The 17,729-nt window shown below is 48.8% G+C and overlaps 1 protein-coding gene across 1 annotated transcript in view; it reads right to left on the bottom strand.

Annotated features, from left to right (window-relative positions):
* Window positions 1–17,729, bottom strand: part of LOC119456162 (cytochrome P450 3A24-like) — a 66,666-nt gene that overhangs the window by 10,117 nt on the left and 38,820 nt on the right. The window contains exons 10-12 of the mRNA XM_037717788.2: window positions 7,763–7,923; window positions 4,391–4,482; window positions 1,921–2,064 (exon numbers count right to left, since the gene is read on the bottom strand). Of these exons, the coding sequence (XP_037573716.1) occupies window positions 1,921–2,064; window positions 4,391–4,482; window positions 7,763–7,923 (397 nt within the window). The remainder of the gene's footprint in view (window positions 1–1,920; window positions 2,065–4,390; window positions 4,483–7,762; window positions 7,924–17,729) is intronic.

Raw genomic sequence — 17,729 nt, 5'->3', positions numbered from 1 at the left:
GTGGTGGTGGTGGTGGTGGGTGGTGGTGGTGGTGGTGGTGGTGGTGGTGGTGGTGGTGGTGGTGGTGGTGGTGGTGGTGGTGGTGGTGGTGGTGGTGGTGGGGGTTGGTGGTGGTGGGGTGGTGGTGGTGGTGGTGGTGGTGGTGGTGGTGGTCGTCAACCGATCACTGTCCTCGACGTCTCTTTCTTTGACGTCCCCGTGCCCTCGTCCACATCAATGTGTGAGCAATTTGTTTCGCGCGTTGCCCAGTGTCGCCAACACGCCCGCCTCAACACCGACGCCGGTCAACAAGACCGCAAAACTCGCTATGATGCATCCCACCGTGTCGTTTCCTTCCAGCCTGGAGACGAAGTGTTGCTGTGGACTCCAGTTGGCGTTCCTGGCTTATGCGAGAAATTTGTCGGGCCCTACACTGTTCAGGAACAGACTTCACCAGTTAACTATCGTGTCACTCCCGTTGTTACGCCTATGGACGGCCGCTTCCGTACCACAGATATTGTGCATTTTTCACGTTTAAAGCCTTTCATACGGCGTTCGCCGCCATAGCCAGCGGCCAGGTTGGCCGCTTCCATGCGCGGGGGTAATTGTGTGAGCATTATATTGCCCCTTCATCTTCTTCATCTATATACTCAACGTCATGGCCAGCGTCATTCTCTTCAGCGTGGGGCCTGCATAATAAACCGTCGAGGTTGAACAGCTGTCTCACATTATTATTATTATTGCGATAGCAATTATATGGACACTTAAACTGGATTTCTGCCGTCGGCATCGCTGTCGCCGTCGCCGTGAGGTTCCGTATAGATAACATCATCGCCGCGCGTCGTATGCCCGAGCGGCAGCGTGCGGGGGATGCGCGCTATCACGGAGAGCGAACGCACGGCGGAAAGCAAACGCGACCGTCGCGCGTGGGGGTATGGGAGGGAGGGAGGGAGGGAGGAGGCGGGGCGACGCTGCGCTCCGGCACCAAAGGCCTATCTTGCAACCGGGCGCGAGGGGAACTTCCCACTCAATCTCCCACGCGCAAGCAAGGAAGCGGGACGCCGCGCCGGAGGGAGCGGGGGGGGGGGGGGGGGGCGCACTTCTACTCTGCCAACAACCGCACTCGTCGCTCGCCGGCCGCACTGTCTCTTATCTCCACACGGCTCTGACCTTTTCTATGCGCTGTGCATTCGCCGCTCAGTTTCCGTTGAAGCGATAGACCGCACGTACCTTCGCCCGCTGCGACGTATATGCGCTTGCTGCCAGCGTTTTGACAGTCGTTGTCTGCGGTCATTCAGTGTGATCTATTTATGTTTGCTTGTGCGCGCTCACACCACGCTTGTTCATTCAGTTAGTAATAGTCGGGCCACATTTTCCAACGCACGCTACACATGCAATGCTGCCCGGATCGGCAGTGCAGCGCTACAGGTGTGTCTCTTCGCACGCGCTGCCCACGGGAAGCGCTTCTGATCAACACCACCGTTTCACACGCGCCTTCTCGTGGTCATCGAGTCTCTCTTCATGTCGGTCTACTTACGCCGCAGCACACCTGCTTACTTAATCAGCTCATGTTTACTACAATTCATATTGCTACCAAAGCCGCTCACCTTACTTCGTGTCACATTGCTGTGTTGCTATCGCATTCATTGCTTCGCCCTTAAGGCGAAACTGTGACATTATTATTATTATTATTATTATTATTATTATTATTATTATTATTATTATTATTATTATTATTATTATTTGTAGCAATGCTAGCAACAGGAGCAGCAGCAGCTGTAGTAGTAGTAGTAGTAGTAGTAGTAGTAGTAGTAGTAGTAGTATAATCCTAAGCATCCGTGCAGTGCTCATCATCATCAACAAGCACAATTGGCTACTACCACAGCGTCATCATTAGGGACGCAATAGCTTCAAGGGTTTGCAAAATTTTCTTTGGTTTACCTTTCTGGATCAAACTTCCAAGGATCAGGAAAGTACTGTGGGTCGTAGTGCATGGAGTAGACGGGAATGGCTACCAGCTCGCCCTTCTTCACCTTCACTCCCGTGTCTCCGAGAACGTAGTCTTCAGATGGTGATCGCTCAATGCTGGAAATAAGTGCCCAACAAATGTCAGATTTGAGTGGTACGTCTTGTGGACATTAACCCACCCCCTAACCTTGCTTTCTTAACATTTCTCTGACTCTATGTTCTGCATTCCATATCAAGACCCCAATTTGACATTCTTGCAACCGCTGGTGCCATAGGCGTGATCAGGACGTTTGATCAGGGGGGCCAAACTATTTTTCAGCGTCCCCCCCTCCCCCCCCCCCCCCCTCAATACGTCTATCAACATTCTTCGCGTGCTATACCCACTCAGATAATTCGCGGACACTCCAGGAGATATGAAATGCCAACATAGAATATATTGTCACGTGGTAGGGACATGTCCTCGCTGCAATATTATTTATTCTTTATTCAAAATTCGCTTATCACACCTCTGGATTGCAATGCACTAGGCTGCTTGGCAATGTGTATTTTGTCTACAGCCTAATTTAAACAACCTGCAACCACGCACCAGGCCCTATAAATACATAATACAAAGAAACAATATTATTGACTTTCTCTTTTTGTACAAGTAAATCCGCAATGTATTGACTGTCGCGCAGTCATAAATGTATAGGTTCCCATTGAGAAAACTCTTTAGCGCTAAGAAGGAAAATTATTAAGTTACATCTCTCTAGGATTTTTTTTTCTCGTGAAGCTTGTCATATAGGGCACAGATGCTTAACTATAAAAGCGTGGAGGCCTTTCCTAGAAATTAAACATCATCTGCACAAAAATCTTCCATCGTGCTTTTTCTATGCAGCAGACATTAACAGCCAAGGTGTGTTAGTAAACATGGATAATATGTTTGTACGGCACATTGCTTACGGGTTGGGCTGAGCAACAATACTTTCGGAATCTATCATGATACAGATACAAGATACTGGGCCGACAAGTATTTGAGATACAGATACAAGATACTGGCAGATCAAGTGTAACGAATACGATACTTGCCATTTGTATCTTAAAATACTTCGATACATCAGTTATTTTTCTCATTATGACACCGCAATATACAGGGTGTTTCATTTTATCTGCACCAAAATTTTAAAAATTGCCTGTAGCAGATAGCACAATTACAATCCTTGATCGATGAGGCGGCCATTACTTCCACGTGAAATCAAAAGGCTTAAATGAGTCATTAACATAATTACGCTAATTATCTTTTTATTTTATTATTTTACGGCACATCTTTCAATCTACGACTTATAGCCGCTCGGTTCGGAAGGCGTATCCACTTGGAATGAATTCTCAGGACTGAACAAGTTTCAAGATATTAATTTTCAAAGTGTCCGACGGAATGCATGGGCGTTCCAAATAACTTTGTGCTTCAATGCATAAAACAGCGTTTTCCTCAAAAAGGTAACGGTGCGGGTCGCCGTCATCATCTTCTATCACACGGAAATGGCACCGCTGCGCTCCGCGTATTAATTTCTTGGCCAATCCCCCATAGTGGGTAGGAGCCACATACGTCACAGGCAACAACCAACGTTAATCTAGTAACGGTGACAACAACAACAGCAACAACACTCCCGACGCCAAATCATGTGCCTATAAAATCAGGTGTACCACCACCATCATGTGCCAAAACAAATGTCGTGAAAGTTTACAACGTGCACGACGACATGCGGATGAATACCTAAGCGAAAACATTTCACCAAAGCGACTACAATGCTTTCGCATTCCCACCCGTAAGCAGTCTTCAGTGGGTCTGCCGATTTTCTTTTTTTTAACTGTGTACTCGTTTGCACATGTTCTCAATTCTCCCAATATGAGCTTCAGTGCATAATTTGCATATTGCGCAATTAATAGGTTTATCGTGATCGACAGAAATCAATTTTTTTATAAACAATACACCACGCTAGGAAGGTTGCGTTTTTATGCCTCGTTAGAGGACAGCAGATGTAAAGCATCAAGTTACTTAAAGACGTATAAACGCCAGAAAGTTAAAAGAACAAGCTTGGTCACATATCCCACCGCTATGTTTCAAATGAGGTGCTCGTATTTTTATTATCATTATCATGACAACGACAAAATGAGTTTCTACCAATGCGCAAAGCTCGTGTAAATATGAGTGTTAAAGCTCGGGGTGGAGCAATATGCGCCGCTGATCATGATCTTGCAAAAAGTGCATCTTGATTTGAGTTTGTACCCGTCAAAAGAAGAAACGCTAGATCGTGATATAACAATAGATAATGTTCCATCTAAAAAAGCCGGCCGACTGTCAGGTGCGGAGCTCAGCTCTTCAGCAGAAACTTCCAGTAAACTTGATCTGCAATTATCTGCATTCATTCGATTTGCAACGAGACAGTTCGGTGAATGTTCTTACCGTGGCACTATAGGATACATTCGAAGAGACTCGGAGACAACACAGTGTAGGTACTTGAGCTTTCTGACGACGTCCAGGCTGAGGTTTTCTCCCTGATACAATATAGAAAAGAACAGCGTATCATTGAAGGCAAGCCAGAGGTATTACCACCTTAAAATTTACTTGATGTCCTTCCCAAATGCTTAGACTTGCACTTTTATGAACGGCGTAAAAATTGACTGTCGGAACATAGACAACAGCATTGTGGACGTCGTGCAAAGCCTTCTTCTTTCACTCGATTTATTATTAAAGACAACTTTGCTGCGTTCTGGTCGCTCAGTTAGCTAAGGCGTTGCGCTGCTGAGCAGGAGGTCGCGGGATCGAATCCCGGCCGCGCCGGCCGCATTTCGATGGGGGCGAAATGCATAAACGCCCATATGCTTGCGTTTTGTTAATCCAGATCTCTCCAGTACGGCGTGCCTCATAATCAGAACTGGTTTTGGCACGTAAAAACCAGGTGGTAGTGGAACTCTGCCACGTTCCTTCCTAAATTGTATGCTCTCTCAAACAAGGTGTACTAGTTAACATCCTACCATTCGTTCGTCGCTGACATGACACATAATTTTCCGAACTTGATGAACGTTCGACAACGACATTAGCTATACTAAACGGCCCTAAAAGCTCGCCGTATAGCTCAGCTATACTAAACACGCTTAATAAGTGGATAGCTACGATTAGCTACAAATAAGTGAATAGCTAATAGGTGACCAAAATCACGTGTGGCGTATACCCACATTGGATATGCGGGTATGAGCCAGGGATATGGGGGAATTAGCATAACTCGTGAAAATCGCTTCCGAAACGAAGGTCTGGTACCAGCGCAGCGCAAAAGAGGACGCCACCACCCCACAAGCGCTCGATTCCTCCTCCCTCGATTCCTCCTCCTCAACAGCACAACAATAATATAAGGGAAACACCGGGGCGTCACTGCTTCGCACTTCCCCAGGTTTCACGTTAGTGGAGATGCATTAGCACTGGATTTGAACTACACAAGCGCTGAACTTGAGAAGGATTGGAGCTACATTAAGCCCGAAATTGGAGAAGGGTTTTAACTACACAAGCGCAGTATTTTTAACCTCTGACCTATTAGTCATGTTATTCATACATTTGTACCCTTCCATGCCAATGTTGGCATATACCAAGTGAACGAGACGCGAGTTTTCGGCAGATCTTGTTTTTGTGCGTGACCACGATGACATCACATTACATTAGACGCCGACAGCACGGGCCCCTAAAGTGTTTCGCACTTAAAAAGAATAATCGTCGGCCCTTCCCCTCCATGAAGATGGATGACAAGCGAAGCTTGTCCCTTTGTATACCTAACCGTCCCCTTTGCCATCAACTTTATGTTTACTGGAATGTGCCCTTGTAATTAAGGAGATGGCTCCGCTGCGTCACGCGATCTGATGACGTGAGTACAATGTGCGCTTATTTGCTGCGCTATACACCCTCCCATCTTGTTTCTCTTCTCGGTTTTCTCGGTTCACAGTGCTGAACGCAGGCAGTTTTTCCTTCATAAAAGATTGCTTACACATACCGCAAACTATTTTTTCACCAAGGTCTTCTCCACTAGTAGCCTAATGTTCATTCATCATTTCCAAGGCACTGTGTCGAAGTTCGTCAGAACGGATCGTACTGATTAAGGACAAGTTGTCGAAGCAGAAACGCTTGCTTTCGATGTCTCGAGTTTACTCGGCGGTGTGCATGGTTAGCAGCATCCGCCCGCCATTGCCGCTTGCGATTCTTCAAAATGAAATTGCTTCAAAAGTAAATCTGTCCGTCACGTAGACAATGAATGGCTCATACTCCCTTAAGCAATGGCTGATATTCCCGTAAACGTGGCCTCCCCATTACGACGACAGAAGAGAAGTGAAATTCTACGCTGGAATCGTGAGCGGCAACGCAGCCAGCGGTAGAAGACGATCACGAACGCGGGAGCAATGGCACGAGCGCGTTCGCGCGGTTGCGCGTGGTCGCCAACCTGCCAGCTGTGGAAGAAGAAGACGACGCTCGAGCCATTGCTGATGATGAAAGTTTCTGTGAACAGACTAGAGCACTGCACGGGCCGATTTTTTCAGCCCGGGCCCCACCCGGGCCCGTTTTTACGTTGGGCTACCCGCCCGAGCCCAACCAAAAGTTTGATGGCGAGACCCGGGCCCGGCCCGGGCCCGGAACTATTCTACGTTACCCGCCCGGCCCGGCCCGCCACCCCTTTACCTTAGGCCCGAGCCCGGCCTGAGCCCGGCTCGAAACCCGCCCGAACCCGGCCCGAGACTGGAAAAGATCACCGAGCGAAATTTAAAAAATAATAATAAAGAAGTGTATGAAGGTAATTTATTCTTAAGGCATAAATACATGTCATATGCAATTATGAACACCATTTGAGCGGTCTGACCGCAAATACCAGCGCGCGAAGTAGTAGGAATGACCCTGCCAGAGCAGTATCGCCAGCAGTTTCCAAAGGCGCGAACTTGATGCGGCCCAATCCACTTCGGTCGCAGCGCCGCCGCAGTATTTTTCCACGACGGGCGCCTCACTGCAAAGCATGCGCCGCCCTAGCCGCTCGTCCTACTCAACTGTATTCTAGTACACTATAGCCGAAGCACATGCCATGACCGATCGTGAGCGCAGCGCAGGAATGGAGTAAATGGAGAAAGAAAGCTTCTCGCTCCTCCATGGTGCAGCGTAATGCGCTGCTGCTAGGCGGCCGGTTGAGAACATGCGTGCAATCATGGGTGGACGCAGTGCCAAATTTCAGCCGCGTGACGAATTATCTTACCAGTCATGGTTTTACCAATTCGCTTTTGAAGATTCAGCAAGTCGTGAACGCGCTTGCACCGCGCTGAAAGCATTAATTACACTGATTTAGGTAAGGAATACAATGGCATCCTTTGGTTTGAGGTGACTTCGGTCTTTCTGGACTTTTGCAATCTGCTCCAACAGCGCAAAATACGACGGAAGAAGAATAGGGAAGTACACAGGAGTAGCACTGCTAGCTTCCAGCTGCGCCAGGGCAACAGGTTTTTCAGAGTCGAGACGCGCGAGGCTAACTCGCTGCAGGTTACATGCACACCACCAGAAAGTCCGAGCACGGCCGGGCCCGCGTTAAAATACCCGAGCCCGGCCCGTGCCTGGGTCAAAAAGCACATGCCGTGCCTGAGACCGGCCCGAGCCCATGACATAACTGCCTACCCGGCCCGGCCCGGCCCACGGGCCGAGCCAAGCCCAGGCTTTCGGGTAAGCCCGAGCCCGTGCAGTGCTTTAGAACAGACGCGGACGTTCAGGCTAGACATAGACAAGCTTTGCTTTTAAAATACAACTCGGACTGCTTACGTGAACTTTGAAACACTCGTCCACTTCCTCCCTCAGCTTCTCCTGCACGTCGGGGTGGATTGCTAGCAAGTACAGTGTGTACGAGATGACAGTTGAGGTTGTCTCTTGGCCAGTGGTTAAGAACAGGACGCACTGCGCCATTGATTCGTCCTCCGTCAATGCTGCAAGAAAGAAATTACGTCGACAGTGTCATTCATATGGTATCGTGAATAACCAAAACTAAAAACAAATTACAAGTAGTAAGAAGCATACAGGAGAAACGCTGAACCCATTTGAACCCACCTGTAAAAAACAGAACTGATACTGATTGACTGTGCACTTTCACTCTAAATAACTGACTCATTAGCTATAGGCCATATTTTTTGCCTGAAGGAGACTTGTGTATGCAGGATTACTGCGTTCGGCTCGGTTCATAGCGTGAGGATAGTGACTGTTGCTTTTAAATTCTTAAATATTGCAGTTATTATCATTTAATAATCATGTATTTCTATAATGCAAATGCTTGTAATTATTGCCGAGAATCACGAAGCATACTGCAATGTTGCAATTCACACACCGGACACTTTTAGATAACAGCATGTTTAGCTTTCGCTTTATTAAGGGAAGACTAAGGGGATACAATAAATTTATTCATACATAAATATTTTTCTTTCACAACTCTATTTTGGATAATTTCACGATAATAGGTTAATTGCTACAAAATAAAATGATGACCAAACTGCCGTTTCTTTAATTTCGCGACGGAAAACCCAGCGCGAAAGCGTCAGTGTAACGAGACCAATTTCCTAGTATTTTTCCAGCGAAACTTGTATTGCCTCTCTCGCGCCGTCGGTGTGGCGGTCGTGGTACGGGAAAAACCAAGTCCTCAACCGCAGCTGGTAGCCGTAAACCCTCCTCAGCCACAGCTACCTCCTCCTCACCCGCAGCTGGCGAGATGAAACCATAGGGCCTCACCCACAGCTGGCGCGCCGGAAATCCTCTGCTCCCGCAAATGGAGCGTCACGCCGCTGTCCCAGCCAATCACAAGCGCTCCCTCCCTCCGGAGAATGGAAAGGAGGGTTCACTCGCTCCGTGTGTGCCGTTTCTCTCTAGTTCAAGCAGGCGGCAGACAGTGGGACTAGTTTCGGTATTGGCAATAAAGCGTTGCAATGACACTGCATGGTAGCCAAAGGAAAATTCAGTAAAGTTTTCATATGTGGCTTTATCTTTTAAACCTACTAGCAATAAGGTAAAGTGATGCAATTATGTGTAGAAATAAAATGTGTTTCTGGCTATTTTCTTTTTTTTTTTGCATGCTATATCTTTATTTAGTCGCTTCACTTGTTGCGCCAACGGGCGGCGCTTGCGCTCTTATCGCTGCGGCTGCCATTTCGTTCCTCTGCTCCTGCCGCTCTCTGCACCTCCTTCCCTTCTACTGTGCGCTGCAACATTTTCTTTCTGTATCGGCCAGTGTTCCAGCGATGTATAAAAAACAGAAGAAATGCCACAAGATGATCTGCGTCGCTCTGTGGTGGGCCAACAGGGAAGGGACAGCAGGGCTTCTTTTTATCCGCTTCCAAGAGAATGAAAGGTAAGCACGCTTTTTATGCAGTTGTTATGTAGCGAATAGCCGCTAACCTTATCGAAACAGCTATAAGACGAAAGGCAGGGCATTCCGTACGCGGTACATTTCTTTGTGGTGTGTAAATACATTGAAGCTACCTATCGACAACCGCTCCTGAGACGATTGAGTGCTAGCTGACCCACTGACGGAAATTGCGTTTCGTTATATCTCGGCGACTGCTGTTCACGTTATGAAAAAAAAAACTGATTACTTATCTTTGCTGAAGATACTCGAATGCTTGCTGCACAGACGAGAGGGTTAAGTTGCAGAACAACATGCTTGCCTGTTCTTGGTTAGACATTGCAAGTCGCCTAGAGCTCCTCAAGGTGCATGAACCAACTTAAGGGCGCTGCTCTAGTGCAGAAAGCATTCCAAGAGCTGTTTTCTTCGCGTTGTCTCCTACGGCGCCGGGTTCATTTTACGTTGCGAAACGAAATGTTGCGTGTCGCCAAAGAAACGATAAAAAAGAAAACACCTGCTTGTCTGTTATTCTTTATCGAATATTCATCTGCGACGTGCGACGTTCGCGGTTGTTAAATGAGAACTAAGCAGACGAGCAGATTTTGTTCAAAACGAGCGGATTTACCTTCGTGTCAAGTCGCGCTGGCGCACAATGCGTACGAAGGTGCTTACGTCGGCGCTTAGCGAGCCACGAGCTCCGGTGTTACCGCAAGGTATTGCTCCCCCCGTGCAAAACAAATTCTTCTAGGGTAGGAAATGCTCATAGACCATTGACCAGTGGCTTACAAGTTTCGGAAGATCGTCTTCCAGTAATAGGCATTCTGCAGAACTGGGAAGACAAGATGCATACATAAAGGTTGAAAAAAAATGTCGCAGTTTCGCCCGAAAGGCGAAGCATCGATTGCGATAGCAAATTAGTAGAGAGCTATTCGGAGTAGGGATAGTAGTTTTATCGGCTGCATAAACTTGGACACATTGGTTTACTAACTGAAGTAACAATCGTGGTGTCATCGCGCACAAGCAAATATGAATAGATCACACTGAATGACCGCAGCCAACGACTGTCAAAACGCTGGCAGCAAGCGCAGGTTCGCGCAGTCTATCGCTTCAACGGAAACTGAGCGGCGAATGCACAGCGCATTCAAAGGTCAGAGACGTGTGGAGATAAGATACGGTGCGGGCGACCGGCACCGCCGGGCAAAGGGCAGAGGAGAAGCTGTTGGCAGAGGAGAAGCTGCCCCCCCCTCCTCCCCCTCTTCCCGTTTCTTGCTTTCGCGTGGGAGATTGAGTGGCAAGATACGCCTTTGGTGCCGGAGCACAGCGCCGCTCCGCCTCCCTCCCTCCCATACCCCCACGGTCTCTCGCGCGACGGTCGCGTTTGCTTTCCGCCGTGCGTTCGCCCTCCGTGATAGCGCGCGTCCCCCGCGCGCTTTCGCTCGCGCATACGGCGCGCGGCGACGATTTTATCGCCCTTGGAATCTATACGGAACCTCACGGTGACGGCGACGACGATGGCGACGCCGACGGCAGAAATCCGGTTAAAGTGTCCATATAATTGCTATCGCAATAATAATGCGTCAGTGCCTTATAGATATGTTATATGTGACGTCACGGAGCAACTCTCACAACGCTGGTACCCGAAGATGGCGACTACGATGACGTCAGTGCAACGTTTTATCACGCACACACAGCTTTGCTTTTAGACAGCGATTGTTTTTCACCGGTTTATCACTGTTATCGCTCTGGCGATCGACGCAAGATGCGCCTGTCGTTGCTGTCATGTTTCTTGCTTACGCCGCTTCACGACCTACTAGTACCCAAACATGGCGTCCGCGATGACGTCCGTGCAACCTATCTGTTCTCAGACAACTGTTGAGAAAGCAGCATTACCAAACCTGTTACTTCAAAATAATAGCAGTTAAAAGGAGAATTTGGATTGTTAAATTTTCCTGTCATGTTTTTAGCACAAATCCCACAACAAAATAGAATCTTTGACGTAATTGAAAGCACTGTGTTGCGGAAAGAGTGTTGAAATTTCTTCCTGGAATTGCGTTGTGTGTAAGCATAAAACTTAATACCACATACCACAGCTCCAGCACGGACAACACCACCTCGTCTTAGTTTTGTTATGTGAAATATGCTTTCATCAGTGTCGCTCAAGGATAATTGTGTAACAGCGAAGCTGTTCAGGCGAGCCGTAATTTGTGGTTTCATCTTTGGTTAGCAGCACGACTATATACATGGAAGCGCTGCTAACCAAAGATGAAACTTTACCAACACGCCCGTTCAGACACCCTTGCGTAATTTGTGGTACGTAGCAAGAAACTACCAAGAAAGAAAATAAACTTTCTTGCCGAGGCGGGATTTGAGCCCGCGTACCCCCGGTCCCAAAGCGAGCCTCGTAAGCACTAGCACGGCCGCTGGATGAAAAAAAAAAAAAAAAAAGGTGCGGCCTGCTGCGTCGCGTCGCCGTCAATGGGCGAGCGCGTCTCAGCTAAGTTGACAGTTGCGGCCGCTGTTTTTGGTGAGGGCGCCACTGCTACGGTACGCAAGGCAGACGCCGCTTCGTGCTAGAATGTGGTTGCCTCCGGATTTATGCGTGTTGATGTGCTTTTTCGTGCGCATTCTCGTGTGCTTTTTTGTGTGATCGTGTGTGTGAGCAGCTTGCCTCATGTTTCTTGTACTTGAGTACGGTTCTCTGGTGTGCGCGTGTGTGGCAGATGGTTTTTTTGTAGCGGTGTGATGCCGCGAAGCTGTTGTGTACCGCTGTGCAACCCGAACGCGAGAAGAGGCGCTTCTGTGAAGTACCACGAATTCCCCTGCGATCTACAGCGTCGGGAAGCGTGGCTGAAGAATATTTCTCGCCAAGGGCTGTCAGGGAAAGGAAGCAAGTGAGAGCCAAGCGACAGGTCGCTGGTATGTTCATTACATTTTACGGAGAATGACTGCAAAAAGAACACGAACATTGGGCTTGTGCTTCCGAATGCGGTCCCGACTGTGTTTCCCGGTTATCCGCCGTACATAAAAAAAAAAGAACGCGTAACCCAGGAAACTTTTTTTTTTTTCGAGCCCAGGAAAAACAGCGGCCGCAACTGTCAACTCAGCCGAGACGCGCTCACCAACTAGCGGTGACGTGACGCGGTAGGCTGCACTTTTTTTATGTAAAAAGAGCTACGAATGGATTGATCAACTCCGGGCTGTCCAGAGGGCCCACGATGCGGCGGTGAGCCTTGGCCTTCCCGTCCCAACATGGGAACGGCCCGCAGTCTTGCCCCTGTAAAAACGGGGTGAAGATTCTTCCGACTGCCTACCTACCTACCTATCTACCTACCGAGTGGCCGTGCCACTACCAGCGTAGCGAGAATATTGAAACGTGCGAGCGGAGTTCGGTTGAAGAGAAGGACGAAGCTGGGCTAGATTGGGTGTGGCGCCGTGGACTGTTTGCGCTGAGCGATACCTTCGCATTCATCATCTTGTAAATAAACGCGATCCATCGTTTTGAAGTCGTCTTGAAGAAACACGTAAACCCACTCCCGATTATTCAGTATAGAGCGATTCTTTTAATTTCATCTGAGTCGAGCGGGCAGCCTTCATGGAGAGCATTGAGGCCCACTCTACAAAAGATTGGCACTCCTAGGGCAAATGTTTAACATATGTGGGGTAATCGGCACTTTTAATACGGACTTTAATATCCAACCTGTAATGTGCAACTATAAAACGCGTTATTTACGGCCTGATTACAGTCAGTGTGGCGCGTACAAACGCGGCTATGGAAACGCTTCTCCATGAACGGCTGTACCCGAGCAGTGGCGCCAGAGCGGGCGCGAGGAGCACTGGGCCCGAGACACCGTTTCGGTGCCACGCAACGGGCCGCACATTTTTTTTTTTTTATCTCAGCGGCCGTGCCACTAGGCTATACAGCCACGCCTGCAGAGCATGCATTTATGCGAACCATATGATTGCGTTCGAGCGTCGTCGTCTTTGTGCACACCTGGCGCATTCGTACGCTCGTGCACTGCGAGGTGAAGAGGTTCTGCGCGCTATGAGAGCGAGAGAGAGACGCATTCACGGAGCGGGTCTCCTGGAACGTGGTGTCGGCATTGAAACGCGGTGTCGGTGTTGCAAGCTGCGCAATGCTATGCGCAGTGACGGCCGTAAGTACGAAACGCGCGAAAAGAAATTATCATCATCATGAGTAATCAGATAAAAAGTTAGTGCGCACTTTCTGGAAAATGCTGGGCTACGATCGCCCAGCTTCGCTGTTTCAAGCGTTGCGCGGCCGAGTGCAAGGTTATTTGCATGAGTAATCACAGATAACTGTTACGACAAACGATTTGCGTTGGTAGGATTGTCTAACACAAAGTAAAAAAAAAACATTATTATTGGTATTCAGAAATTGTAAGAAGCTTTATGTATATGCGCCTATAGAATGTGCAGTTTGTACATTAGATACGAGATACTCAGGTCTGCGATATTCTTTTATGTATTCTATCCCTTGCTGAACCAAAGTTGCTAATAAAATTGCAAAATAAAGCGCATTTCATTGCCTGTTATTGTCCTGCCGAAACGCAGTAGCCACGCGCTGTGGCATGCTGGCTCACGTATCATAACGGAAAAGGTAAAGAGAGAGAGAAAGAGCAAGGAGAGGAAAGGCAGGGAGGTGAACCAGACGAGCGTCCGGTTTGCTACCCTACATTAGGCGTAAGGGAAATGGGGAATAGAAAGAGGAAAAGAGGGAAAGAGTGAGTACTGAGTACACGTGGGACGATGTACAGGGACCCTATAACCGGTCTCTTAAACCGGTGCACTTCAAGTATGGTGTACTAGTGCGCGAATCGCTTTTTGTGCCAGTGACGGGTGCAGTCACGGTCCCAGTATTTTTGACTCAGAGAACGGTCTCGAGTCCAGTCGGTTTAAAGCTCTCCTGAGGGAGAGGCGTTGTACATCGTAGCGAGGACAGATACATAATAGGTGCTCGATGGTTTCCTCGCCCCTACAGGCGTCGCACATCGGGATCTCGGCCATTCCCATACGATATGAGTAAGCGTTCGTGAACGCCACTCCCAACCACAAGTGGCCCAGCAAGGTTGTTTCGCAGCGGGAAAGGCTAGATGGTTCTTGTAGCAAGGAGTCCAATTTATACAATCGTCAACTGAAGGCACTTGAACTCCAGAAAGCTTGTGACTTTTTGCGTGCAAGCAGATGAAGTTCCCTGGCAGTGTCCGCGCTCGCCAAAGGTATTGGACGCGTCTGGGTGTCTTCGTGGGCAGACCGGGCAGCCCTGTCAGCAAAGTCGTTGCCGACGATGCCACAGTGAGCAGAAATCCCCTAGAATCCTGTGCCATGTTTCCAGAGCATGGTGGCGTACCTCCCTGATGTCGGATATCATCTGCTTGTAAGTTCTGTGATGTAAGTCAGACTTCATACTGTGAAGAGCTGCCTTAGAGTCACAAAATAGTACCCATTTCTGTGCCGGCTCTTCGTTGACGTAGGTCACAGCTGCATGGAGGGCTGCAAGTTCTGCCGACGTAGATGAAGTCATATGTGACAATTTGAATTTAACTGTAACCTGCTTGGCTGGAAAGACGAATGCAGCAGTTGAGCACGTAAGTGAGGTCGAATCTTCGGTATACATATGTATGCAATCATGATATGTTTGAGGCGCGCTGCTGGCGTTTATTCAATACATGAACTACACACGCAAAAGAAAATGGTCTTACAAAAAAAGACGCTGCAAATGACAGTTGTTAAAATAATACAGACTGAAGCGGCAAACGGAACTCGTGCTATAGTTTGATCTTGCGTCTGCCGAGAAAATCGCACACTTGTCGAGCGCGCTGCAGAGAACCGGGATGGCCGTCTGCCCTCGTGCATCAGCAAAACCGTTGGCATAATAGCAGGCCTAATTTTTTTTATTGCGATAGCAATTATATGGACACTTCAACCGGATTTCTGCCGTCGGCGTCGCCGTCGCCGTGAGGTTATGTATAAAGTCCAAGGGCGATAAAATCGTCGCCGCGCGCCGTATGCCCGAGTGAAAGCACGCGGGGGACGTGCGCTATCACGGAGAGCAAACGCACGGCGGAAAGCAAACGCGACCGTCGCGCGAAAGGCCGTGGGGTATGGGAGAAAGGCGGGGCGGCGCTGTGCTGCTTCACCAAATGCTTATCTTGCAACCGTCCGCAAGGGGAACTGGTCACTCAATCTCCCACGCGAAAGCAAGAAAGCGGGAAGGCAGCCCGGGAGGGAGGGGGGGGGGGCAGCTTCTCCTCTGCCAACAACTTCTCCTCTGCACAACTCCTCTGCACTTTTCCCGGCACCGTCTCTTATCTCCACACGGCTCTGACCGTTGTATGCGCTGTGCATTCGCCGCTCAGTTTCCATTGAAGCGATAGACCGCGCGAGCCTTCGCCCGCTGCGGCGGCTGCGCTTGCTGACAGCGTTTTGGCAGTCGTTGTCTGCGGTCGCTCAGTGTGATCTATTGATGTTTGCTTGTGCGCGCTGACAGTACGATTGTTAATTCAGTTAGTAAGCCAATGTGTCCAAGTTTATGCAGCCGACAAAACTACTATCCCTTCTCCGAATAGCTCTCTACTAATTTGCTATCGCAATCGATGCTTCGACTTTCGGGCGAAACTGCGACATTTCTTGACTTTTTTTTTCTCGGAAACATGGCCTACCAAGCACCAGGGGAAGAAACTAGCGCTCCTGACGCAATTCCCGTTTACCTGGGTGGTATACAAGCTGACATAGCAGTGGTTCAAGGCCAGCTGCGCTATGGGGAGGCCGCGCTTGGTCGTTCCTTCAAGGAATGTGTCTAAAACGCTCAAAAAAACTCACCAGCCCCTCCCTAGGGTTGGACAAGCTTCGCGTGCATCCCTGTTTCCGGTAGGGGAGGGGTTCTAAGTTTTTTTTTTTTTTTTGCCATTGTGACCAGGTATAAGATGTCAGAATGTGTTTTAGGTTCAGTCCTTCCTTCCTTTAGAATACATTGCCGTCCATCTTTAGCGATAGAAAATTTACAGGACCAAGAAGCAGACGCCGTCAGAAACCACGACGTAAAGCTGAGTTATAGCGAGAACTTCATGGTGATGTAAGGCACCTCTGAAGTAAGGCACCCAACGCATATAAAGTAGTAAAGGGCTGAACAACATAAACGGCGAAAATCTCGTTGTTAATTATGTTATTCACGCGCTCCAAACAGATCATTGTACCTACTACTTTATTAACAGTAACTTTGATGATCTCCTGCTTTCTTGTAATGGTCGCTGTCCTATATATGTTCTGTAGAGTCTCTATTAAAATACAGGTTGTTTTCTCCAGTTAAAGGGGCCCGAAGCACTTTTAGATGCGAAGCATCTTATGGGCGGGGCTACGTTACTCCCTCCCTCCCTCCATCCACCCATCCACCGTGCGGTGTCCACACCCCTACTGCGCATTACCACCCTCCTCCCATCCTCTCCTCTCCTTGTCTCATCTCCTCTCCTCTCGACATTCCTCCTCTCCTCTCCGGATTGCGCAACAAATGTAAACACCTGCGGCTCCGCGCGCGATAATGCGAAGCAGCTTAGGTTAGAGGCGCGACGGCAGGCGCCCCAGAGGCACCGGCAACAGTCACCAACGCCGCGCGCGTTCGTTGCGAACGCGGGCAAAGCGCCGACGGCGTCGACAACAGTTCTGCGACAACAGTTGCTGGCACTGCTGCATGTCCAAGTTTATACAGCTGATAAAACTACCTTGAGTCGACCCCAGGGCTGCTTCGCATACTACTCAGGGTTCCCCTACGGGAAGATCGTCTAATTTTTTTTATCGATGTAGAGAAATGCGTTTGCCAGTTACACTAGACTATTTCATAACTACTTTGCAGGGAAAGTACTTTAACTCATCTCTGTAACGCCCTCAGGCCCTAACAGTTTAAATGTGTTCAGCATAACTGGAGTTATTGTCTATCAAAGATCGCCTGTGAACTCCATGCGATGCTCCCGCTCCTTTTTCAGTGCCATGCACGGCGAAAGCTATCTCGTTGCGAGATTCACCCCCAACGTTTCGCCTACAGAACGTCAAATTTGTTTTTAGATGTTCACGTAAGGCTCATTCACACTAGGCCGAGACGACACCGATTTTAGTCTGCCGACTGTCGGCGACAGCAGTTTACAGGACGGAAAACCCTGTGGCCAACGGTTTCTAGGAAGGAAAACGCTGTCGCCAATAGTCGGCAGACCAAAATCGGTGTCGTGTCGACCTAGTGTGAATGAGCCTGTAGACGTCACTATTTACTATTTTGGCACCTACGACGTGCCAAACACGGTGGTGCTGTAGTGCGCATGCGCAGCGTTTGCTTTGTGCGCTACAGGGCTGGAGTGCAAGCTCGCACTCGTTTGGTGTAGTCTGGCCGTGCTACGT

This window comes from Dermacentor silvarum, chromosome 6, assembly GCF_013339745.2.
Source record: "Dermacentor silvarum isolate Dsil-2018 chromosome 6, BIME_Dsil_1.4, whole genome shotgun sequence".
Taxonomy (NCBI): Eukaryota; Metazoa; Arthropoda; class Arachnida; order Ixodida; family Ixodidae; genus Dermacentor; species Dermacentor silvarum.
Note: the sequence above shows the minus strand (reverse complement) of the source record. Positions and strands in the feature narration are given on the sequence as shown.